At 45.9% G+C, this 24,419-nt stretch overlaps 3 protein-coding genes across 4 annotated transcripts in view; all 3 read right to left on the reverse strand.

The window, feature by feature from the left end:
* slc4a2a (solute carrier family 4 member 2a) overlaps positions 1 to 5,685 on the reverse strand; it is a 16,190-nt gene extending 10,505 nt beyond the window's left edge. The window contains exons 1-5 of the mRNA XM_069684691.1: positions 5,632 to 5,685; positions 4,784 to 4,937; positions 3,522 to 3,717; positions 3,322 to 3,446; positions 1,546 to 1,691 (exon numbers count right to left, since the gene is read on the reverse strand). Coding sequence (XP_069540792.1) covers positions 1,546 to 1,691; positions 3,322 to 3,446; positions 3,522 to 3,717; positions 4,784 to 4,937; positions 5,632 to 5,685 — 675 coding nt within the window. The remainder of the gene's footprint in view (positions 1 to 1,545; positions 1,692 to 3,321; positions 3,447 to 3,521; positions 3,718 to 4,783; positions 4,938 to 5,631) is intronic.
* A 4,274-nt stretch (positions 5,686 to 9,959) lies between these two features.
* ttc19 (tetratricopeptide repeat domain 19) lies at positions 9,960 to 18,726 on the reverse strand. 2 transcript variants are annotated; one of them, XM_069685398.1, is made up of 11 exons: positions 18,632 to 18,726; positions 17,923 to 18,092; positions 17,705 to 17,796; positions 14,338 to 14,448; positions 14,224 to 14,262; positions 13,672 to 13,728; positions 13,534 to 13,595; positions 13,282 to 13,376; positions 12,849 to 13,012; positions 11,971 to 12,133; positions 9,960 to 11,884 (listed from the first exon to the last, which is right to left on the reverse strand). In XM_069685398.1, the coding sequence occupies exons 1-11, from the start codon at positions 18,724 to 18,726 to the stop codon at positions 11,724 to 11,726; spliced, it is 1,209 nt and encodes a 402-aa protein (XP_069541499.1). In that variant the 3' UTR covers positions 9,960 to 11,723. The 2 variants fall into 2 exon arrangements, with proteins under 2 accessions (XP_069541499.1, XP_069541500.1); XM_069685399.1 differs by lacking the exon at positions 14,338 to 14,448.
* Positions 18,727 to 20,292: 1,566 nt separating this feature from the next.
* On the reverse strand, positions 20,293 to 23,836 carry LOC138612087 (oocyte zinc finger protein XlCOF6-like). The gene is made up of 3 exons (XM_069685397.1): positions 23,716 to 23,836; positions 22,491 to 22,638; positions 20,293 to 22,360 (listed from the first exon to the last, which is right to left on the reverse strand). Exons 1-3 carry the CDS (start codon positions 23,737 to 23,739, stop codon positions 21,021 to 21,023), a joined length of 1,512 nt encoding a protein of 503 aa, XP_069541498.1. The 5' UTR covers positions 23,740 to 23,836; the 3' UTR covers positions 20,293 to 21,020.
* Between the last annotated feature and the right edge of the window lie 583 nt (positions 23,837 to 24,419).

The following is a 24,419-nucleotide window of genomic DNA, read 5'->3' on the forward strand; positions in this document are numbered from 1 at the left end:
TTCACCAGTGAGGCTGCAGTCAGGACCTGGTACACTCATTCATACACTGAATGCACCTCTGTCCTCTTAAAGGAGGGTAACACTGACCCTGGGTTAGACCCAAAGCAAAGTGAGTTTGTCTGCGTTACTCGCGCAGCTTTGACTGCTCATTCATGTTCATCTGTTAAACACAAATGCCGGAGAGTCTGTATAAAGTCTGACCTCATTCCTTTAGTTCAGTCTGTAAGACCAGACACAACTTAAAACGCTTGTTTTTTGAATGGAGTTTGGTTCGACTGTTTCTTCACAACACTGACAGGCTTTAAGCTCCAGGTGATCAAACTGACGGAAACATAGGAATAACACACACACACACACACACACACACACACTCCTTTAGCCTGGCTCTGTCTGCACCAGGCTCAAGTAGACCAAACCAGGACAAACCATGTTCAGGCTAAATAAAAAGAAGAAGAAGGCACATAATAAAGCTAAAGCAGGCTAAATTACAACAAATAAGTTAACAGGACAAAACCAGACCAAGGAGGACTAAATGTGTTGATACATGCTGAACCAGGCCAAAGCAGGACAAAGCAGGCCAAACCAGGACAAACCAACAAGTCTGAACTAAAGTGAGCTAACCCAGACTGAACCAGGATAACTCACCTGCACCTTCCTGTGCCGACTCTTCAGGTCCAAACCGACCATCCTGACCACCCAGAGCAACTGAGCCCAGAGACACTGACCTCTGAGGGTACCTACCTCTACCTGTCTCACTCTACCTGTCTCAGTCTACCTGTCTCACTCTGTCTCATTACGTCCTGTTTCTCCCGCTCACAGTGCGAGCAGGATTAAGGCGCTCAGACCAGCGTCTCGTCTTTCAGCCTCATCTTGGACTTGTCTTTTGTTTTGTCGTGTTTGAGGACAGAATCACATCAGCTGAAGGGAACACACCTGACCTCATCATCCAATCACCTGTGAGCTTATACAGGGAAGATAATTCATCAAATTAACATGTACCGTCTTGTTCTCTGGTGTTTCACACGGATCACTTTCACCTCTGTGGTCCACACAAACACCCACCTCCCTTCAGTGCTAGCCTAGCTTAGCTCTTTGTCTTCATGAGGGAACTCAGTTCAGAACGGCCTTTAAAGATCTGCAGATTTAAGTTTCATCTGGACCACTGAGCAGTTTCCATTAAAGCATCCGGTGATCAGCGTGACCTCTGACCTCCAGTTGCAACAGGAGGACACGAGTAGTTCAATGGCAGCAGGTCACATGTTGATGCTGATGAAGTGCAAATGTCATCTGAAGAGGAATTAATGATAGCAGATGGATGTCAGCTGAAGACTGAAATGTGCCCAGGTGAGGTGTCAGGTGAGCTGTGAGTTAATGCTAAACCATTCATAGTGCACAGGGGCAAACGACAACCCACAACCTGGGGCAAAGATGGAGAGGTTAGATTTAGTCTGATGATTCATTCATGTGTTTAAGTGCGTCGCCACACACACACACACACACACACACACACACACACACACACACACACACACACACACACCTCACCTCATGAGGGGTGTGGTCTGGCTGCAGGTGCTGCAGGTGTGAAGGTGTTCGGCTGCTCTGATCTTTGGAGACGTGGATGATCGGCCCTCTGGAGCTCCGCTTCAACAGGTGACGCCGCACTGCTGGAACATCATCCAATCGGTGACCTGAGGGGGCGGAGCATAAATGTGTGTGTGTGTCGGGGGGGGCATGGCACAGAAGTCAAAAGTCAAGGGGTCAGGTCAAACATATATATATACTGTGTATAACCTTTATTTTTACTCGAGAGATCATTGAGGGGCAACGTTCATTTACAATGACTTCGAGTTAATCACAGAAACAAGTTCAAAACACACAGGACAGAACTTTATGGCTTTCCCATCTCATGGTATTCTCTCCTGCCTCCCCTTCTTCTAGTGAAAACACACTCACACACACACTCACACACGCACACACACACGCACACACACACACACACACACACACACACACACACACACACTGACACATGTGTGTGCGTGCGCTGTGGTCTCATGGGAACTTTCTGCAGCCTAACAGGGTTTCAGGCTTGATTTAACTTCAGCTTAGAATCAGTAAGATGAGACCTGAACTCTGAATTACCCAATAAGCTGAACACACACACATACACACACACACACACACACACACACACAGTTTCCCTGACACTCGATGTTTCAACAGAACTTCAACACAAACAGCCAATCACATTCCAGCGGTGGGAGTCAGCTGGCAGCGCCCCCTACCTGTGGCTGTGTGTTACTTTACTGCTCATGTGTGCTCAGTGTTCAGCCACACGACAGGAGAATAACGTCTGTTCAGTAACACAGAGCTCAGAGAGTTTAACAGACGACAGCAGGTGAGAACAGCCTCATGACCACAGTCTGATGCACACAATTCATCAGTGGTCATTTTTACACGGGTCAGTAAACACATCACTCTCACACTCGCTGTAGCACAGTTTCCTTCTGTATTTGTTTTCTCTGAGTTTCTTTACAAGCTGCTTCAATTAAAGAAGGTCAAACTGGAGTGACAGAAGATGTGATGCTCAGGTGTGTTTCTTTCTGTCTCTATCTCAGGTTAACGGACCAGCAGGTAAACAAGTGAGAGCAGGAGCAGGTGAGTACTCACAGAGAGCAGCCTTCAGTCCGTCACCCAGCAAAGAGTTCAAACATCTGATCACAAGAGCAGAGAGCGACTTCATGTTCAGACCAGCACAGAACCAGGACCAGAGCCGCACACACACACACACACACACACACACACAGTAACAATAGATAGAGGCTGTGGGCTCGTGTGTAGGATGACAGCTTTGTGTTGAGCTCAGCAGCTTCAGGTCACATGATGAAGATCAGAAAGCTCTTTCATGTCTGAATAAATTCCTGCAAAATTTGGGAAACAAAGTTTTTTTCTGTCTTTCACCCAGTGCCCCAGTGCATGCTGGGAGAGGCTTCAGTCCACCATGACCCCATCACCTCTAAAGAGACAGCAGCCATGCTAGCAGCTGAACACACACAGCACTTTGAGCTAAATGCAACTTTAGCATGCTAACGTTAGCTTCAAAGCAATACTGACAGACACAGCTGCAGCTGATGTTAGTTACAGCTAACGTTCAGTTTGAATGTATCGTACATGTACAGTGTAAGAATATACATAATGCTACATCCAATGCATTATGGGAAATATAGTTCTACCTAATGTATACAAGTAAATGTAGTTCAGTTACATGTCATGTAATAATGTGCATGAATATAAACGTGTGGTGTGAAGTTCACTGACTCTTGATGCCGTCCAGGTCAACAGACGTCAGGGTTTCAGCCTCGTCAGCATCATCAGTGGCAACGCTCGTCACCATGCAGCCGGGAGAGAGGCCATTGTGATTGGAAGAGACGGTGAGTGGGTCACTGTGGAGGGGAGGAGTCCTAGATTAAGTGGACTGAAAGAAAGAGAGACAGACAGAGAGGATTGGTGTCACTCACCTGGTGGGCGTGGTCGTTCGTCTCTCCTCACCATAGGTCTCACTGTAGGACTCCTCCTCCTCCTGGTCTTCTTCTATGGTGGCTGCAGTGTTGGGGGAGGAGCCTCGCCTCCCCTCCTCGCTGGTCTTCCTCCTCCTGCTGTCAGCGGGGGGTTTGGACAGAGGATGATGGACGTGGGGAGAAAAGTGACGGTGGTCTGCAGCATAAAGTTTACATATGTGAAAGTTATCATTGAATTCATCAGCGTTCTGATAACGAGGAGAAAGCAGTCCTCTAAGAACTCCTTATTCATCCTCAGACCGTCAGGTCTGTCCCTCCTCGTTCTCCTGGAAAGACACAGTGACCTCGATAAGCCCCCCATTGAGCCAGACGCTCCTCCAAAACCATCTGAACCTCCTTCATCGTTCCTGGATTTGAGCACAAAGGATCATTCTCAGATCCATCTTTTCCCAAGGACTAAAGTAGGTTCCTACAGGACAACAAGAACACTCATTATGCCCTCTTTGGAACCTCATCAAGCCACCTGCGGCTGTTAAAGCAAGAACAACCCTGTCAGACAGAGAGTCAGAATAGGCACCTGAAACCTTCAGTATTTGCTGAACCTCTTAATTCTTTTTCACCTGTGTGCAGGGACCAACCATGAGCTGCTGGAACCTTCTCCAAGGCTCCTGAAGAATCTGTACATTTTTCTCAAAGACTCCAAGAGCTGTCTCAAAGTATTTTAGAACCTTGCAATTGACTTTTAAACCACCTGAATGACCACTAATGGAAAAGCAGGAGCCTTTTTCACAACCTCCAGAACATTCTCCAAGATGGTCGGACCCCCTCATAAACCTTCATCAGTGTCTCCTGGTTCCCTTTCAGGAACCCTCAGAACCTCCTGACACACCCTGGAAATACTGCCAGAACCTTAACAGCCCCCAAGCTTGAACGTGATCACAGACACCTCCTTGACCCTTCTGTGACCTGCTGCTACCCTCTTCAGATTGTAAAAAAAAAAGCAAAGCCCCTAAATCCTCCTGAATCACTCTAAATTACTCCAGGAACTTTTACAGCCTCCTGAAGATTTCTTGAACTTCCTGAATGTCCTGCTGGGAGCTTCACAACAGATGCTGGCATCATCTTCACCTAGAACAAACCTGTATCGAGCTTAAAACCTCATGAGACATTTTACACAGCCAGAATCTTAAAAGCTTTTACTTGAACTTCAAACATGAACCTCCTTCGGGACCCTTGAAACCAGTAAATATGTGGGGTCTCACCTTCAATGTCCTGCTCATCGTAGACTCTGTGTTTCTCCGGTGGGCTGCGAGCTGCAGGACAAAGGATCTCCTGAAAGCCCTGAACATCAAAAGCCTTGTTCAGGTCTTCCTCTTCTTCATCACTGTGGCAACGTGGAGGAGGCGGAGACAGAGACTGGAGGAGAGAAGGGGAGTGATGATGTTTAAGTGACTTGTATGAACATGCTGCTTTGTTTTTCCTTGTTTTCAAAAGTTCTGACGAGCTGAAACAGACTTGAACAGGTTCAAATGCAGGACAAAATATATTCAAATAAAAGTTCCCAAAAGCCTCATGCTCATTTTAGTCCTCCAACATCTCGAGCTTATTTTAGTTTACCAACAGAACAAGCCTTAAGTTCATCAACACCCTGTGCTGATTTCCCAAACACCACTCCTCCCTTAAGTTCCCTAACACCCCTGCTCCCTTTAGTTCCCTAACACCCCTGCTCCCTTTAGTTCCCTAACACCCCTGCTCCCTTTAGTTCCCTAACACCCCTGCTCCCTTTAGTTCCCTAACACCCCTGCTCCCTTTAGTTCCCTAACACCACAGACATTTTAGCTCAATATTACCTCACTCAATAGTGTTCCAAAAGGCCCTGTGCTCAGTTATGTTCCCCAGCACCCCCGTTGATTTCAGTTCTCGAACACGCTTGTCTCATTTTAGTTCATGAACAGATGATGTGAGAGAAAGATCCACATGAGTTCACAATGAAACATCAGCTCAGTCATTCCTGGAGGATTCACAGCAGGTGGAGTACTGATCAAGGAGATTTCAGCCGCAGCTCCCTGTTTAACGTTAATATAAAGATGATGCGTGTGTTGGGACTCACTGCAGACAGACCGAGGGCGTCACCGGGACCCACAGAGTTCTGATGATGGCTCATGGCTCCGGCAGGGGTCAGAGGTCAGAGTGCTGCAGTGTGTCCGACGTTCAGCAGCAGAAGCTGGAGGACGAAACTCTAGAGGTTAATCAGGTTTTATGAACGAAGGTGAAGCGCGGTGCGTTCATGGTCACTGGGAAGACGGAGTGTTGTAGACTGTTAATAAGAAATGGACCCAGCCTGGTTTTAAAAGAAGTGTGATCCTATAGAAGTCTATGAGAACATGCTCCTCCTCCTCTCCTGATGTATTCCCTCAGTAAACATGTTCCTGATGAGTTTATGGTCTCAGTCTCTAGTTTCAAGTCTTCTTCAACACAGCATGATGTTCATTTACTCACTGATGCTCCCATTGAGAGTCACACAGACCAGGAAGAGGGGAGGGGTTAGGGCAACAAGCTAGCTCTAGCAATTGGTTAACTGCTCGTTCCTCTCCAGCTCCACCTTCTCGTACAAAAATTTTCATTTCTGGCTCAAAAAAACAAGATGGCGACGGCCAAAATGTCAAAATCGAAGCTCTTTAACGAACACCTCCTATATACAGTCTATGGTATGTGTGTGTGTGTGTGTGTGTGTCTGTGTGTGTAGGTGTGTGCTTGTGTGTATGTGTGTGTGTGTGTGTGTGTGTGTGTGTGAGACTAGCTGGATCAATCAAATCAATCAAATTAATCACATTTTATTTGTATAGCACCAAATCATAACCAGAGTTATCTCGAGACACTTTACAGACAGAGCAGGTCTAGACCGACTCTTTTTTAAATGGATGAGTGTGAAGGTCAAAGTTCGTGCTGTCAGTGGTAATAATGAGGTACTGTGTGATAGACAGAGGAGATCCAGAGGAGAGTGAGTCAGCAGATCAGCTGTCCGTCTCACTGAGAGAGACGGGAGGTTATTTATAGAGACAGAGAGGTGAGACTGCATCCTCACTGATCCTCAGGTGAGTCTACGGCCTGCAACAGGTGAACCTCACCTTTAACTCAAGCAGCTGTTGGATCAGACCGGACATGTCTGGAGCTGTCAGAAGGACATGGACGCTCATGTTCCCTCAGGCTTAATAAAAGGGACTTTAATGAAGCACCATCGTCAGGTCAACATGTTGACTTTGTCTGATGATCAAACACGTCATCAGCTGTCCATGTGTAACACCTTCAGGTGTCTGCCATCATAAACCTCTACAGGTCTGTCCACAGAGGAAACAGGTGAACGTGACGCTGACTGAAGACGGACTAACTTTATGTTCAAACATCTCCGGGTCCTAATATTGGAGCATCCTGTTCACCATGTTCAGAAAGACGCTGGTCACATGACCGTGATGAGGTCACAGTTACATTTCAGGTTACTTTGTTTGTTACTGTTGATTAGCTAATGCTAGCATGCTAACACGGTGAATATGAAACAACATGATCATTTAGCAGAAACGCTCATCCGACTGTTTCAAATGTTTATTTTATATATTTTAACTTTTATGCTTCAAAACCTGCAGAAACAGCAAACCTGGTTCTGGTTCTGAGGCACACATTCCACATCCATTCATGTGTGTGTGTGTGTGTGTGTGTGTGTGTGTGTGTGTGTGTGCGTGTGTGTGTGTGTGTGCGTGTGTGTGTGTGTGTGCGTGTGTGTGTGTGTGTGTGTGTGTGTGTGAAACAGGAAGAGAGTTGGAGCCTACCTCAGCGTCCTCACAGCACTGAAAGAGAGAAATTATAATGCAAAGACTGAAACCAACAGAGAGAGAGAACAGAGAGAGAGAGAGGGAGAGAGAGAGGGGGAGGGAGGGGAGAAAGAGGGGGAGAGGGGGGGTAACAAGAAAGAAAGAAGGAGGAGAACGACAGGAAACAGAGGAGAAACGGAGAGGAAGGCAGAAAGAAAGAACAGAGAAAAGGTCGAACTCTCTAAAGCAACCTGATCAGCTGAAGGTCACCGTGGCAACCAAACTGTCAGTCAAGGTAAGTCCCACCCCCTTTGTTGTGCACACACACACACACACACATACACAGACAGACTCTGATGATGTCAGTGAACTTCTGCATCATCATCCTTCAGACAGGTAAGCTCACCTATTCAGTGTGTGTGTGTGTGTAAGTGTGTGTGTGTGTGTGTGTGTGTGTGTGTGTGCGTGTGTGTGCTGAACGAGTTTTTCTTCCTGACAGAAACTTAAAAACTTAAATCTTTAATCGTCTTAAGTCCAAACATTCTCTTCCATCAATCTTCACACATTACATCATAAATACTGTGTATATATAGTATATATATATATATACTGTATGCAGCATATCTATATTATATAACATTGTCATATGAATTTTAAGAGCAGTTTGTCATCCAGAGGTCATTTTTCACTTCCTGTCTCCTGACCTGATGTGAAGAGTCTGATGGAACCAACATGTTTACAAACACTTTGTTGTCTTACTGTCATGTCTCTCGCAGTCACAGTTCATCTTATATTAGATGTAATATAAACTGTTATTATGGTCATTTAATGGATGTTATCTTTCTTATTTATTATTATTATTATTATAATAAACCAACATGTGTTCTCTCAGATTTCTAATTATTCTTATTTGTTTGTTAAAGAGTTTTAGACTTATTTTTTCACAGTGCTGAACACTGGAACATCTTTGTTTACAAGGCGATACTACATGACCTGCCTTCTTACTGATGTTCTCTGTCTGCTAAAACTTCCAGTAGCCGCAGCCTTCGGTCACACGGACATGTTTGTCGTTCCTCGAACTCTTCGTCTTCGGTAAAAGTGCTTTGAATGTGTTTGCTCCCTCATCTTGGTCTGAGCTACGAGCTCAAACTGGAGAAATGAATCAGTGTGGAAGACTTTGGAGCATTTGATCAGTGGATGCAGCCGTCCTAGTGCTGGATGCTGTTGAGCTACTGGTAGGTGAATCAGCTGACTGAAAGCTTTATGCTGCTGTCACAGCCAGGTCTCCCTTGTAAAAGAGATCTTGTATCTCAATGGGATTATTTGTTGCTAAAATAAAGGTTAAAAAAACCCAACTTAAGTTCAGTTTAGTTTCAGAATACTTTGATGCCTTAATGCTAAAGGCATGCTAAAGCTATCTTTGATCTTAATTAGCTTTGGCTAACACAGTTTCTGTTTTATTTTTACAGCTAAATTTAAAAGCTGTTTCACTGAACGACCGTTTTACTACAAAGCTACGACCTTTGACCTTGTGTGTGTGTGTGTGTGTGTGTGCGTGTTCATACCTGGTCAGTGTGTTGAGTCCAACAGAAACACAGAAACTGTCTGCAGCTTCTTTTATACAACAACTCCTCAGTGTGTGTGTGTGTGTGTGTGTGTGTGTGTGTGTGATTAATTAACCTGTTAGCACAACAACAATTATCTGCTTTGAGCTCACACTGAATGTGTGTGTGTTTACATGTAATTATCTGTGTAACTGTGTACGTGTGTGTTTCCACTTATGTATGTATGTATGGGACTGTATAGGTGTGTGTGTGTGTGTGTGTGTGTGTGTGTGTGTGTGTGTGTGTGTGTGTGAGTGTGTGTGTGTGTGTCTGTGTGTGTAGTTAATCCAGTGTTTGTGCAGCAGCAGGTAGATTCCTGTTTGTGTTGTCTGTGGTTTGTTTACTATCATCACTCAGCTTTTATTCTGAAATGTTCAGTAAACACAACAGGAAGTTCAGCTGCGTCACACTCTGTGGGAACCCGAGGACACACACACACACACACACACACACACACACACACACACACACACACACACACACACACACACACACACACACACACACGAATGGATGTGGAATGTGTGCCTCAGAACCAGAACCAGGTTTGCTGTTTCTGCAGGTTTTGAAGCATAAATGTTAAAATATATAAAATAAACATTTGAAACAGTCGGATGAGCGTTTCTGCTAAATGATCATGTTGTTTCATATTCACCGTGTTAGCATGCTAGCATTAGCTAATCAACAGTAACAAACAAAGTAACCTGAAATGTAACTGTGACCTCATCACGGTCATGTGACCAGCGTCTTTCTGAACATGATGAACAGGATGCTGTCGTGGCTGCGGTCTAACAACAGACTCAGTGCTGCTAACGTCAACAGGTACCAGACACACCGTCAGCGTGTGGGCTCTTCATAACACCGTCACTGAGCAGGATGAACTGAGATGATGACTTCAGAGGGCAGGCGAGTGCTTGAGGACAGTGGGAAAGATTCTGATTCACATTGACTTGTTTGAAAGGTTCTTTATAAAAAAAGTTTGACTAACAGATCAATGAATTAATATTCAGTTTAATATCATTCATTAGTATAAATATTAAAAGTGCTGGAGGTTCAGACGAGGTTGAGAGTTACGTAAGTGAAGAAGAGCTGCATCAATCAGGTGATCGTCAATCATTCAATGTTCGGATAATCACTTTAGTCACATGACCTGTCCGTCACGTGTTGATAATAAAGCTAAGAATTTGAGTATTTTCTAAATGTATTTAATCTTTATTTATACAGGAAGTGCCTTCACTGTAACATCTCTGTTTCATGGAGAGCTGGCTGGGGCAGCAAACCACATATGAGCTAACATTCGTCATCATGTTCGACATTTTGGGCATCACGGGCACATTCATCAAACAATTATAATAACCAGGATCCTCACAAGAACAGCTTGTCAGGATGTGGTGCTGATGATGGAGCAGTGATGTTATAGTCAGTATGTGGTGCTGATGATGGAGCAGTGATGTTATAGTCAGTATGTGGTGCTGATGATGGAGCAGTGATGTTATAGTCAGTATGTGGTGCTGATGATGGAGCAGTGATGTTATAGTCAGTATGTGGTGCTGATGATGGAGCAGTGATGTTATAGTCAGGATGTGGTGCTGATGATGGAGCAGTGATGTTATAGTCAGTATGTGGTGCTGATGATGGAGCAGTGATGTTATAGTCAGTATGTGGTGCTGATGATGGAGCAGTGATGTTATAGTCAGTATGTGGTGCTGATGATGGAGCAGTGATGTTATAGTCAGGATGTGGTGCTGATGATGGAGCAGTGATGTTATAGTCAGTATGTGGTGCTGATGATGGAGCAGTGATGTTATAGTCAGTGTGTGGTGCTGATGATGGAGCAGTGATGTTATAGTCAGTATGTGGTGCTGATGATGGAGCAGTGATGTTATAGTCAGTATGTGGTGCTGATGATGGAGCAGTGATGTTATAGTCAGTATGTGGTGCTGATGATGGAGCAGTGATGTTATAGTCAGGATGTGGTGCTGATGATGGAGCAGTGATGTTATAGTCAGGATGTGGTGCTGATGATGGAGCAGTGATGTTATAGTCAGGATGTGGTGCTGATGATGGAGCAGTGATGTTATAGTCAGGATGTGGTGCTGATGATGGAGCAGTGATGTTATAGTCAGTATGTGGTGCTGATGATGGAGCAGTGATGTTATAGTCAGGATGTGGTGCTGATGATGGAGCAGTGATGTTATAGTCAGGATGTGGTGCTGATGATGGAGCAGTGACTGACTTGTCCCTGTGTGTGATTGGTCAGATGCTACAGACTCCGCCCCTTTAATGTGAGCTCGCTCAGAGAAACCCTGGGTTGATTTATCGAGTTGATAACAGCGTCATGTGACTGCTCAGTGTGATCTCCTTTGTCAGAGTTACTGAAGATAACTAAAGATACTCTGGGAACTCGTCTGTGGTACAGGCCCCTGGTGGACACAAATAATCACTGCAGCTGAAATGTTTGGTGCAGTTTGGACACATTACAACTTCCTATTTACATTAAAGACAAACAACTGGAGCTTCTGACCCACTGATTCATTTCTGAAACATGTTTACACACACACACACACACAGATTATAAGATTCACGTGAACACTGACACACAAACCAGTTCAGGTCTGCAGGTTCATCATGGGCGAATCACAGGATCTGAAGGTTCAGACTGACGGGAGCTGCTGGAGGTCACAGGGTTCAAACTGTCCACTGGAAATACAGTTCTTGTCTGAGGACAGACCAGCTGATCAAATGATCCTCAGGAGAACCCGACCTGTTACAAACAAACCTGAGACTCTCAGTCACTCCTCCTGAGCAGCCTTCTCCTCCTTCTTCTCCTGGCTCCTCCTCTTCTTTACCTCCTTTAGTCCCTCCTGGATCATGTCCACAGCCTCCTGGTCTCCGGCCTCCCGAGCCAGACTCAGAGCTTCCTTGTAGCACTGCACCGAGTCCTCCAGCCGGCCTGATGGACCGCACACAGAACAGAAACCTGATCAGAAACACCTTCAGATCGCTCAGAGCTCAGGTGTGAGTTTGACCTCTGCTGACCTGTGTGCAGAAGGATGCCTGCCATGTTTCCCAGCAGCACATGCTGATCGGGATGTCCAGCGGAGCGGCTCAAGTCCACAGCCTGCTGGACCAATGTCAGGGCCTCATCATGGCGACCCTGCAGATCCAAGATGGTGGCCAGGTCGCTCATCAGCACCAGAGTCTGATGATGACACGTGTAGTCACACAGGAGACAATTAAGTCAATTTAAATCTTGTTAAAATGAGACTCACTGCATGTCCCCAGAGCAACCAGTTTACCCAGAATACACAGTGCGCAATGTTCCCACTGTCTGCATTGTTCCCTGAGTACCAAGTGCCCTTAGTGATTCAAGATTGTCCACATGGCCATGTTGTTTCAAGTGTCTCTGTGTTTCGGAGTTCCCAGTATCCCAGTGTCCCCTGAGTACCTAGTTTCCCAGTATACCCAGTTTCCCCCATGTACCTAGTGTCCCAGTATACCCAGTTTCCCCATGTACCTAGTGTCCCAGTATACCCAGTTTCCCCATGTACCTAGTGTCCCAGTATACCCAGTTTCCCCATGTACCTAGTGTCCCAGTATACCCAGTTTCCCCATGTACCTAGTGTCCCAGTATACCCAGTTTCCCCATGTACCTAGTGTCCCAGTGTCCCCAGAGTACCTAGTGTCCCAGTACCCCCAGTGTCCCCTGAGTATCTAGTGTCCCAGTATACCCAGCCTCCCCCCCCCATTCCTATCATCATGAGTACCCAGATTACCTGGTGTTTCTAGTTTCTCTAATGTTTTCAGTGTCCCCAGAGTACCCATGGTTGCAAGAATACCCAGAGTTCCTAGCTCCCTTTATGACCCCAGTGCACTGATTGTCCCCAGTGTCTCCAGTTTACGCAGTGTTGTCCTACCTGTGGGTGTGTGTCCCCCTGCTCCTGGCGGCAGATGTTCAGAGCGTTTTGGTAGTCCTGTCCAGCCTGATTCAAGTGCAGCATGGATGCTCGGTATCGAGCCCGCGAGTCCAAACACAGACCGAGAAGGAGGCGAGTCTCCTTCCTCACTGTGTCCTGCTCCTCTGAGGACAACAACAACACTGAACAGTCACTTTCAGACTGCAGTGCACCTGCATCTGCACCTAAACGCCACACTGTTCAGTAACAACTGCTCTGACTGGCCGCACAAATCTAAGCTCCAGCAGAGAATCCTGCAGCCACACTGTTTATTCTCAAGTCCTTACAAGAGAGACATCTGACACTTGAGGTATCTGACTGGGGCTCAAAGTAAATAACAGGGCTGCAGCAGATTTTTAAAAAACAACAATAAAAAGTGAATAATGAGTGTCACCTGTCTGCTGCTCTGCAGGGACCTCCTTCTGTTTCTCCAGTTTGGCCTCCAGAGACTCTGTACAGAACCTGAAACCATGTTCAGCAAGCTCCGCCCTCACACACGCACGCAAACACACACACACACACACACACACACACACACACACACACACACACACACACACACACACACACACACACACAGTCACTCTCTGACAGGAAGCTGCGGTCAGAGGTTAGGGGTCAGATGAAGAGAAAATCTTGCTCTTACTTGTTCTGTTCGGCGTAGATGGTGGCAAGTTTCAGAGACATTTCGATGACAGCGTTGTCGTCCTGGAAAGAGACAGGAAGTCAGAAACAGCTTACTGAAGACACACACACACACACACACACACACACACACACTGACCTGTGGGGTTCCACCTGACAGCATGAAACTCATCGCTGCTTTGAAGAGTTTTTCTGCCTGATGAGGAGAAACAACAACGATGATGAGGACAAAGGCTGCAGTGCAGTTGCCGTAGTGACACAGAACAGGTTGTTTAACCGTATTTACACAGCGACCATTTTCCTATGACATCATCAAATACTGCTATAATGTTGTACTGCTTCAAGTTTGCAAATCGTATAAACGTAGAGAATCTGACAAATGGAATGGTTATCATTGATCACAGCCAATTGATCAGCAGGAAAGACTTTATCTACTGTAACACAAAGGCTAACATCAGCATTTAGTCAATTCCTGGCTGACCTCACAGTTTGATAGTGTTACAGCATACCATCGGAAAAAACAGCAGATGCTCTATGGTCATGTGACTTTCAAACCTGGAACACAGCAGAACAATAACACAGCGTTTCAGCTTCCAGCCCTGTACGTGACCTCAGAAGAAAAGGGCCGCCGTGTGAATGTGGTGAATTAGAGTGATCATAACAAGCTGAGCTCTGATTGGATGGTACTCACACTGTCCAGCTGACCCTGAACGTAGGCCAGATTTGCCATCTGAGGAGACACAGGGACAGGTCAAAGGTCATACAGAAGCACGTACAGCTGCAGAGGTCAGAGGTCAGTGCTTACCTGACTGTAGGTGTAGATGATGGCCTGGTTGTTGTGTGTCTGATGAGCCAGAACGACGGCCTGATGGAGGAAACCAGAGGCCGCCTTCAGCTGCCCCCGATACACACTGAGCTGAGAGACAGTACACATTATACTGCAGTACTACTGCAACTACTGCAACTACTGCATCTACTGCTACTACTGCAACTACTGCATCGACTGCTACTACTGCTACTACTGCATCTACTGCAACTACTGCAACTACTGCATCTACTGCATCTACTGCATCTACTGCTACTACTGCATCTACTGCAACTACTGCAACTACTGCATCTACTGCATCTACTGCTACTACTGCATCTACTGCTACTACTGCTACTACTGCATCTACTGCTACTACTGCTACTACTGCATCTACTGCTACTACTGCATCTACTGCATCTACTGCAACTACTGCTACTACTGCTACTACTGCATCTACTGCATCTACTGCAACTACTGCATCTACTGCTACTACTGCATCTACTGCTACTACTGCATATACTGCTACTACTGCAACTACTGCATCTACTGCTACTACTGCTACTACTGCATCTACTGCTACTACTGCATCTACTGCTACTACTGCAACTACTGCATCTACTGCATCTACTGCTACTACTGCATCTACTGCTACTACTGCATCTACTGCATCTACTGCTACTACTGCTACTACTGCATCTACTGCAACTACTGCATCTACTGCATCTACTGCATCTACTGCTACTACTGCAACTACTGCATCTACTGCTACTACTGCTACTACTGCATCTACTGCAACTACTGCATCTACTGCTACTACTGCAACTACTGCATCTACTGCTACTAATGCAACTACTGCATCTACTGCTACTACTGCATCTACTGCAACTACTGCATCTACTGCATCTACTGCTACTACTGCATCTACTGCTACTACTGCATCTACTGCAACTACTGCATCTACTGCTACTACTGCATCTACTGCTACTACTGCAACTACTGCTACTACTGCTACTACTGCATCTACTGCAACTACTGCTACTACTGCATCTACTGCAACTACTGCTACTACTGCTACTACTGCTACTACTGCATCTACTGCTACTACTGCTACTACTGCAACTACTGCATCTACTGCATCTACTGCTACTACTGCTACTACTGCATCTACTGCAACTACTGCATCTACTGCTACTACTGCAACTACTGCATCTACTGCTACTACTGCATCTACTGCATCTACTGCATCTACTGCTACTACTGCATCTACTGCTACTACTGCTACTACTGCTACTACTGCAACTACTGCTACTACTGCATCTACTGCTACTACTGCTACTACTGCTACTACTGCAACTACTGCAACTACTGCTACTACTGCATCTACTGCTACTACTGCATCTACTGCAACTACTGCTACTACTGCATCTACTGCTACTACTGCATCTACTGCTACTACTGCATCTACTGCATCTACTGCATCTACTGCTACTACTGCATCTACTGCAACTACTGCTACTACTGCTACTACTGCAACTACTGCATCTACTGCATCTACTGCAACTACTGCTACTACTGCTACTACTGCAACTACTGCTACTACTGCATCTACTGCTACTACTGCTACTACTGCAACTACTGCATCTACTGCTACTACTGCTAATACTGCTACTACTGCATCTACTGCTACTACTGCAACTACTGCAACTACTGCTACTGCTGCATCTACTGCAACTACTGCAACTACTGCTACTACTGCATCTACTGCAACTACTGCTACTACTGCATCTACTGCAACTACTGCTACTACTGCATCTACTGCTACTACTGCAACTACTGCTACTACTGCTACTACTGCATCTACTGCTACTACTGCTACTACTGCATCTACTGCTACTACTGCTGCTACTACTGCTACTACTGCATCTACTGCTACTACTGCAACTACTGCAACTACTGCTACTGCTGCATCTACTGCAACTACTGCTACTACTGCATCTACTGCTACTACTGCATCTACTGCTACTACTGCATCTACTGCAACTACTGCAACTACTGCATCTACTGCTACTACTGCAACTACTGCAACTACTGCTACTACTGCATCTACTGCTACTACTGCATCTACTGCAACTACTGCATCTACTGCATCTACTGCAACTACTGCAACTACTGCTACTACTGCATCTACTGCTACTACTGCATCTACTGCTACTACTGCTACTACTGCATCTACTGCAACTACTGCTACTATTGCAACTACTGCTACTACTGCCACTACTGCCACTACTGCAACTACTGAAACTACTGCTACTACTGCTACTACTGCAACTACTGAAACTACTGCAACTACTGCAACTACTGCATCTACTGCAACTACTGCAACTACTGCTACTACTGCAACTACTGCATCTACTGCTACTACTGCATCTACTGCATCTACTGCTACTACTGCTACTACTGCAACTACTGCAACTACTGAAACTACTGCAACTACTGCTACTACTGCAACTACTGCAACTACTGAAACTACTGCAACTACTGCTACTACTGCAACTACTGCATCTACTGCAACTACTGCAACTACTGCATCTACTGCTACTACTGCTACAACTGCAACTACTGCAACTACTGCTAGTGCTACTACTGCTACTACTGCATCTACTGCAACTACTGCAACTACTGCTACTGCTACTACTGCTACTACTGCATCTACTGCTACTACTGCATCTACTGCATCTACTGCTACTACTGCTACTACTGCATCTACTGCTACTACTGCTACTACTGCATCTACTGCTACTACTGCAACTACTGCATCTACTGCTACTACTGCATCTACTGCATCTACTGCTACTACTGCATCTACTGCATCTACTGCTACTACTGCTACTACTGCATCTACTGCTACTACTGCAACTAACATAACACTGGTGTTTTGTGAATACAATTTATTTTAGATTCACAGCTTTAAACTTAATTAAGGAAACATAAGTTATGTATATTCTTACTCAAGTGAATTCTAACATCTTGTTTACATTAACTGTGTTTAGGGTGTAATGGTTACATTAATGTTTAGTGCATATCTTGGTATCAGGAATTCCAGCTAGTGGGCACTGTTTAGCCAGCTGTCATGTTGAAGAGTGGAGAACTGGGGAGAGGAAGAGTGAGTTGGGCTGTAAGAGATCGGTAGAGTAATGGCTTGACTGAGCTGTGTTTTGACAGCACTAAAGTTACGAGGAAGTGTCTGTTTTATTCTAACACACCCACGTCGCTTACACTGCTACTGCAGGAGTACTGCAGGACTACTGCCCTGAGAGACAGTAGACTACATGTTATACTGCAGTACTAGCAGTAGCAGTAGTACCTTGGCCTTCTTCAGCAGCAGAATCAACTCTTCCTCTTTCCTCTGAGCTTCGTCTCGCTCGACTTCATCAGAGCTGCTGAACAGGGAAAAAGCTGCTCACACACACACACACACACACACACACACACACACACACACACACACACACACACACTTAGTAGAAACATGCTGGATGGTGAGGAAGTGTGCAGAAGAGGAAGTGTGTCTGCTGAACATACCGACAGCTGCCCACAGCACTCCTCCTCCTCCTCCTCCTCCTCCTCCTCCTCCTCCACTCTGTGAGTTCTGGAAGTTTCTACTGATGGTCTCATGTTGGCTCACTTTTACCCAGCAGGTCGAGCACCTTCCCTCCTCAGACTGTGACGTCACAATGCAGCTGCTCTGCTGTCTGAAACATAGACAACAGAAAAGACACAATATAAAGTGTGACAGCAGTGAGAGCTGCTCATTGTTGGGTGATGAGCTCGTTCTTTGAAATCCTCTCTGACACCAGCAGGTGGCGCCATTTCACTGCATCAAACCCCTGAGAGACATGAACTATCTGAGCAGAGAGCTGGTTCACACAGACCCTCTGACCTGATGCTGTCAGCTACATCACAGCTTCTGATCCTCTACATGAGTCAAGTACATGTAACATATTCACTTTAAATGTGTCTCTATGAACAAACAGCTGTGTTACATGTTCATGACCTCCAGCCTCACACAGCCTCTTCTCTTGTTTCGGATTGTGATGGTGTCAAGGTTTGTGTGTGTGTGTGTGTGTGATCTTTGTGCTGTTTCGTATGAAAATACAAGAAAGATCTGAAGGCACTGAAAACCCAACAAAACACCCGTCTCACTGCCTGTATCGGTCTCTGTGACCCGGGCTTGGTGCACTCACCTGCACCTGTCTCTGTCTGTCTCGCGCTCTCTGCAACACAAACTGACCTTACAGCTGAGATCCGTCTCACGTGCACTCCTGAACACCTGAACCTGCTCAGAGTCTGCCGGAGGACCGCACGGGGAACACAGGAGGCCGCCATCTTTACTGTTTACATAACGACCGGAAGTCAGGAAGGCTGACTCCAAGCCTTCAGAATAAAAGCAGCGGAAGTAAAAAAGTTTATTTCAATCAAGTATTGGATCATTTTGTTTAGTAATAAAAAGTTTCATTGCCGATTAATTTAATTTATAATTCTGCCTCTTAAGTACAATTGATCTCATACATATAATTTCCTTTAAACCCTCTTAATGTGCACAGTCTCTATAGCATTTTACAGGCTCAGTTATTCTTCTTTGAAATTGTTTTCTTTTTATTTTATCAGTCAGAGCCTGAGTCAAGTCAAACAAGTCCAGAGTCAAGATGGACAAGTCCCATGGATGGACAACACGTCAAGTCCCAGTTAAAACAAGCCATACCTGAATCGTCCCAGGTCAAGAACAAGTCAATAAAGTCCAACACATCCTCAGCATAGACTGTATAAAAAGATGGCCGACATGACAGCTCCCTAAAAGTGAAGCCAAACCCTCTCTGTCGCCCCCTGCTGCCTGGCTGCAGTATAGCTCATAAAGCCCGCCTCCTCCATGTTAACAGATGGGACATGAGTCAAACTATAAAATCAAAATACACGTCAAACACATTCTTTCTCAAACATGGTTTCTGTCATTATAGTTAGTTCTTATCCTGCTGATTTATGTCACAGTGTTCATTTTACTGACAAGTTTATTTTTAATTAGTTATTTGATGCTGTCAAAATGATGATTGACAGCTCTGTTGACCAATACGGCTCCTGCAGCCGATCAGTTCCGGGTGAGCAGAGCGGAGGATGATCCGCGAGAGGAAACGTAACTTAAACAATCACTACAGTCATTGAAGTTTCCATACCTGTGAACTTTAACCTCAGACCAACACAAGAAGCTGTTCTGCTGTTAAACACGCCGGCGTGCGGGATCCTTGCTGTTCTTTCGGTAAGTTAAGTGTGTGTTTGGGTTAGCGGAAGTGGCTACGGCCGCTTCACTCGCCGATCTCTACTGCGCAGACTCTGGCTCCGTATGACGTTTATGACATCATAAGATGGCAGCGCCTATCACAGGGGCTATTTTGGTATCAATTACGTACAATGGGAGCAGATGGAGACGTGTTGTCCATCTATATATACAGTCAGTGGTCCTCAGTAAGTCATGCCTGATGAGTCTCAATCCTCAGTCAGAGCTCATGTCAAGTCCAACGCGTCCCAAGGCAAGACCAGCAAGTCCCCCTTCATTCAGTCCATTCGAGTCTACAGAGGTCAGCCGTCAGTTTTACAGGTCATGTGACTCGAGCCTCTGATGGACTGAGACCAGCAATCAGTGAACGTAAATTCAGATCAGACTTCCTTTCCCACCAGACCACATCGTGTTCTGTGGCTGCAGTGCTGCTCTGTACCGGTGACCTCTGACCCTAACCTGAGCCTGAGCCCGACCTGACCCGACCCCAACCTGAGCCCGACCCCAACCCCAACCTCAACCTGAACCTTTAAACCAGGTGTGAACCTCACAGGTAGCTACACACACACACACTGAAACCGGTCCGACAGTTTCCTGACGGTGAAAGAACGAGGACAAAATGATGAATGTCAGACTGGTCCTTTAATGTCAGTCTGGATGTTCATTCAGTCATGTTGAGTTCATGAAGGCGTCTTCTTTTTGTGACCACAGTAAAGATTCATCATCTCTTAGTGTTTCATCCGTTTACAACATTTATGATTGTTGAGTTTGAAGCAGCGGGAGGCGTTTCAATTACTCACGTCACTTTGTCCGATAAAAATCAGTTAATGCTTTGAGACAAAACCAGGTATGAAGAACTGACCATCTTAGCTGGTCGAGCATGTAGTGTTTTCACCTTGGTATGAACAGCTCGCTGATCAGCTGGGTTCAGAAAAAATACACAGAATCACAAAACTTTGATTTTAAGACAAAGCAGCTTTAGGTTTTAAGGACGAAAATCATTTCTGACAGAAAACTTTTTTTAACGAGCAGCATGGAAACCTCCAGTCAGTTCATGTCCCAGGTTATAAAGTCCGACACACGTGTTTTAGTCTGTGTTTATATTTAGTGGATTCATGGACGTGTACTCTGTTTTCATTCCAGAGGTCAGGATGATCTAAAATATTTGGTTCAAGTCTGTTTGTTCAGATTTGGCTCATTTATGTTTCTTAGAAGACGCAGAATTCAGCAAGTGTTTCTGAGTATGATAATGTGCTTCCTGTGCCACTGCTGCAGCTCCTGGTGACAAAGTGCATGCACCTGTCCCTGGCCACGCCCCCTCACAGTCTGAAAGGTCCGCCTTTGCAGCCATTCACTCGGCCGGCTGGTGGTCGCTGAACCTCTTCAGGTGGTAGCGCAGCACACCTTTGGTTTTGAACGTCTTGCCGCAGACGCAGGCGTGCGGCCGCTCGCCGGTGTGGTTGAGTTGGTGGACGCGCAGCAGCGAACTTGTGAAGAAGAACTCTCCACAGGTGAAGCAGTAGTGGCTCTTCTCTCCCGTGTGTTTGGCTCTCTGGTGGCTCAGCAGCGAGCCGGACGTGATGAAGCTCTGGCCGCAGTCCTGGCAGCTGAACGGACGCTCGCCCGTGTGGATCCTTTCATGAGCCCTCCAGGAGTTGTGGTAGGAGAAGGCCTTCTCGCAGTACGAGCACTGGTACAGCTTCTCCTTGGTGTGGCTCAGCCGGTGCATCTTCAGGTAGTGAGCGATGGTGAAGCTCTTCCCGCAGTCGTCGCAGGTGAACGGCTTTTCGCCCACGTGGAACAGCGTGATGTGGGACCTTAGGTGGGACGACTGGGTGAATCTCTTCCCGCAGGTGGTGCAGAGGAACGGCCTCTCTCCGGTGTGAGTGACCATGTGGGACTTGAGGTGGGGCGACTGCGTGAACCTCTTGCCGCACTCTGTGCACTTGTAGGGCTTTAGTCCGGTGTGCGTGCGGTTGTGCAACTTCAGGCCCTGCAGGCTGGAGAAACTTTTGCCGCACTCGGTGCAGTGGTAGTCCCTCAGGTCCTCGTGGGTCCTCTGGTGGCAGCGCAGGCCGCTCTGCAGCTTGAAGCCTTTGCCACAGGTGGGGCACTGATGCGGCTTGCTGTTGGAGTGAGTGACCTGGTGGATCTTCAGACTCTGGGGGTTGCTGAAGGTCTTCTTGCACTGCAGACAGGGCAGCGGCTGCGGGTTCCTGTGTGACCTGCGGTGGAAGTTGAAGCCCTGGTAGGAGACAAACATCTTGTTGCACACGTTACAGTGGTAGCACTTCTCCCCTTTGTGCACCCCCAGGTGCGCGGTGAGCTCATCCTGCTGGCTGAAGCCGTCCCCACAGAACCAACACTTGAAGGGTTTGGTCCCCGAGTGCGTCCGGTGGTGGGTCTTCCAGTCCCTCTTCAGGGCAAAGGTCCTGTCGCAGTACGAGCACTGGTAGGGCTCCCTGCGTTCGTGGATCTGTTGGTGGACGACGAGGCTCATCAAGGTCGGGTAGGTCTTCCCGCACTGCCAGCACTGGTTGGGTGTCTGTCCGCGGTGTGTCCTCAGGTGAGCCTCCAGGTGAGACCTCTTGTAGAAACCTTTGTTACACTCGCAGCAGTAGACCATCTTCCTGCCCGTGTTGGACAGGTTGTACTGCCTCGGCCTCTGGTGACAGAGCTGAGGGTGATCATCTGTGGGGGCGGAGAGGTTAGAGGTTCTGTGGATGTCAAACCATCTTTGAAGACGTTTTCTTTACTTTTATTAAAAAATTATAATGACTCAAAAATATAAAAAACCAAATTCAAAGTTCAGATTTCTTACCAATGCACAGGAAGTCCCGCCCCTTCAGCCACAGCTTACAGTCGGTTAGTTTGATGGACAGCTTCCTGAGGACCGGATACGACGGGATCTCCACGTCACTGTCAGGCTCCATTTTGATGTGAACCTCAGAGAGTGCTTCAGCTGCGTCCTGATATGAAAACATTTGACTTTGAATCTCCGACTGCTAATTAATGCGAGAGAAGTGTAAATGATTAATAACTTTGTTTGTAAATGTCCAGAATCCGTCCACCTGTAGTTTCCAGAGTCCAAAGGGAATGTGATGATGAAGTGTGATAATCAGGTGTGGAGCTCGGTACTGATTCATCAGCTGTTTTTAATTAAACGATGTGATGACTCTCCGAGCTGATCAGAGTTCAAAGAGTCGCTTTGACAATTGACAGAAAATCAATCAACACCTTCAGCGAGAAGGTCGAGCTCCATCTGCTGAGGCTGTGATGGTTAGGAAGTATTAGAGCTAATAATTACAAATATTTACACACTTTTGTAAAAGTAATATAGAATGTATATATTTTGCTGTGTTCTGGTTCAGTAAAATCAATCTCCTTTCTCAAAATGTATGTTTTGACAGTTTAGGTTTTGAGGTAAAAATTTGCTTGACAACTAGTTGTTTTTGCTCAGTTTGATTGTTGGTGTTATGAACGATATAATCACTGTGGTTTGTCTGGTATTAGATCATAAGGCCTCCACAGCATGTAACATTACAACACCCCACAGCAGGGACAGAACCTTAACCAAACTCCATTCAGAATTCGGTCATTTTATTTTCCTGTTCCGCCACTGAAACGGGCAGACACGAGAGAGAACAGCGTTTCACAACAATAGAGGAACGTATATGATACTTGAATTCGGCTGACACCACGTTCATTGACACTGACACCTGCAGCTCTGATTCACCTGTTCGTCCTCATGCTTTAGCTCAACACGAACCGGTCCAATACGGATCTCAAGCGTTAAACTGAACCAGGGTCCTGTTGTGATAAGGCCGAATTAAGCGCAGCAGAGGTCTGACACATCCTCTAATGTTTGGGTCAGTTGGTGTGTAGGGTTTATTAAGTGGGCGGCTGTTGATTCACTGCTGCTTTTAAATGGAGTTTGGCGGCAGGTCTCCTCCCCTCTGCTCTAGAGGCTAGTTAGCTTAGCTCTGCTAACAGCTCAGAGTTAAAGTCTCCGGATGGAGGAGCAGCGGGTCATTCGGTGTGTTTACCGGTGAAGCTCCGCCGGTGTCCATCCCGCCGGTTCGGCTGTCAGTTGGATATGTGACGGTTCCGTTTATAAAGTAGACTGTTGTGTCCAGACGAGCTAACAGCAGCAACTTCTTCTTCTGCGGAGGCAGTACAGGTCAGCAGCTGCTGACTTCCGGGGAAGTTGGACCTCCCAAAAAGGGAAAGTTTTTTTTCCCGATTATAAAAAATACAAAACATGTGTTCCTGAGTAGACAACAACATTAACTCGAATTAACACATTTAATCCGGTTTAATAGTGAAAAAATAAAGATTAGTTTCTTTTTTTATGCGAGTGAATTAAGGAGAAAACAGATGTTTGGTAAAATCTAATATAAGAAGGTACTTCCTTTTCTGAATGTAAAATGATACTTAGAAAAAGAGCACATCAATGACATGTTGGTTTCTAGAAAAAGTAGAATTTGTATATTTATATAGGCCTACTGTATATCATGAAATCAAGCTGTTGAACATCTCATGTACACAGTGAATAAAAAAGTAGTTCTTATGAAGATTAAACTATGTTTCATTATGAATCACACCTGTCTGATCTGCAGATTTATAAAGAGAAGATGAAGACATATGTTCCGCCTGATTAAAGGTGAACATTGTGCCAGATTATTCCCGGGGAGAAATTCTGGCGTTACAGTTGCTCTGACACAGAAGCATGAAGGAATATAGGAAATAT

This window comes from Semicossyphus pulcher, unplaced genomic scaffold (genome assembly GCF_022749685.1).
Source record: "Semicossyphus pulcher isolate SPU_LCO1_2020_fin unplaced genomic scaffold, fSemPul1.0.p SCAF_7, whole genome shotgun sequence".
Lineage (NCBI taxonomy): Eukaryota > Metazoa > Chordata > Actinopteri > Labriformes > Labridae > Semicossyphus > Semicossyphus pulcher.

Excerpts from the sequence above, each read along its gene's own strand:
- ttc19 (XM_069685398.1), bottom strand. The coding sequence starts at position 18,726 with ATGGCGGCCTCCTGTGTTCCCCGTGCGGTCCTCCGGCAGACTCTGAGC. Across the intron at positions 18,093-18,631 it reads AGACGGATCTCAGCTGTAAG|ACAGCAGAGCAGCTGCATTG; the intron begins GTCAGTTTGTGT and ends TCTATGTTTCAG. Across the intron at positions 14,263-14,337 it reads TCATCTACACCTACAGTCAG|ATGGCAAATCTGGCCTACGT; the intron begins GTAAGCACTGAC and ends GTGTCTCCTCAG.
- LOC138612087 (XM_069685397.1), bottom strand. The coding sequence starts at position 23,739 with ATGGACACCGGCGGAGCTTCACCG. Across the intron at positions 22,639-23,715 it reads ACACCGGCGGAGCTTCACCG|GACGCAGCTGAAGCACTCTC; the intron begins GTAAACACACCG and ends TTTTCATATCAG. Across the intron at positions 22,361-22,490 it reads GCGGGACTTCCTGTGCATTG|ATGATCACCCTCAGCTCTGT; the intron begins GTAAGAAATCTG and ends CCGCCCCCACAG.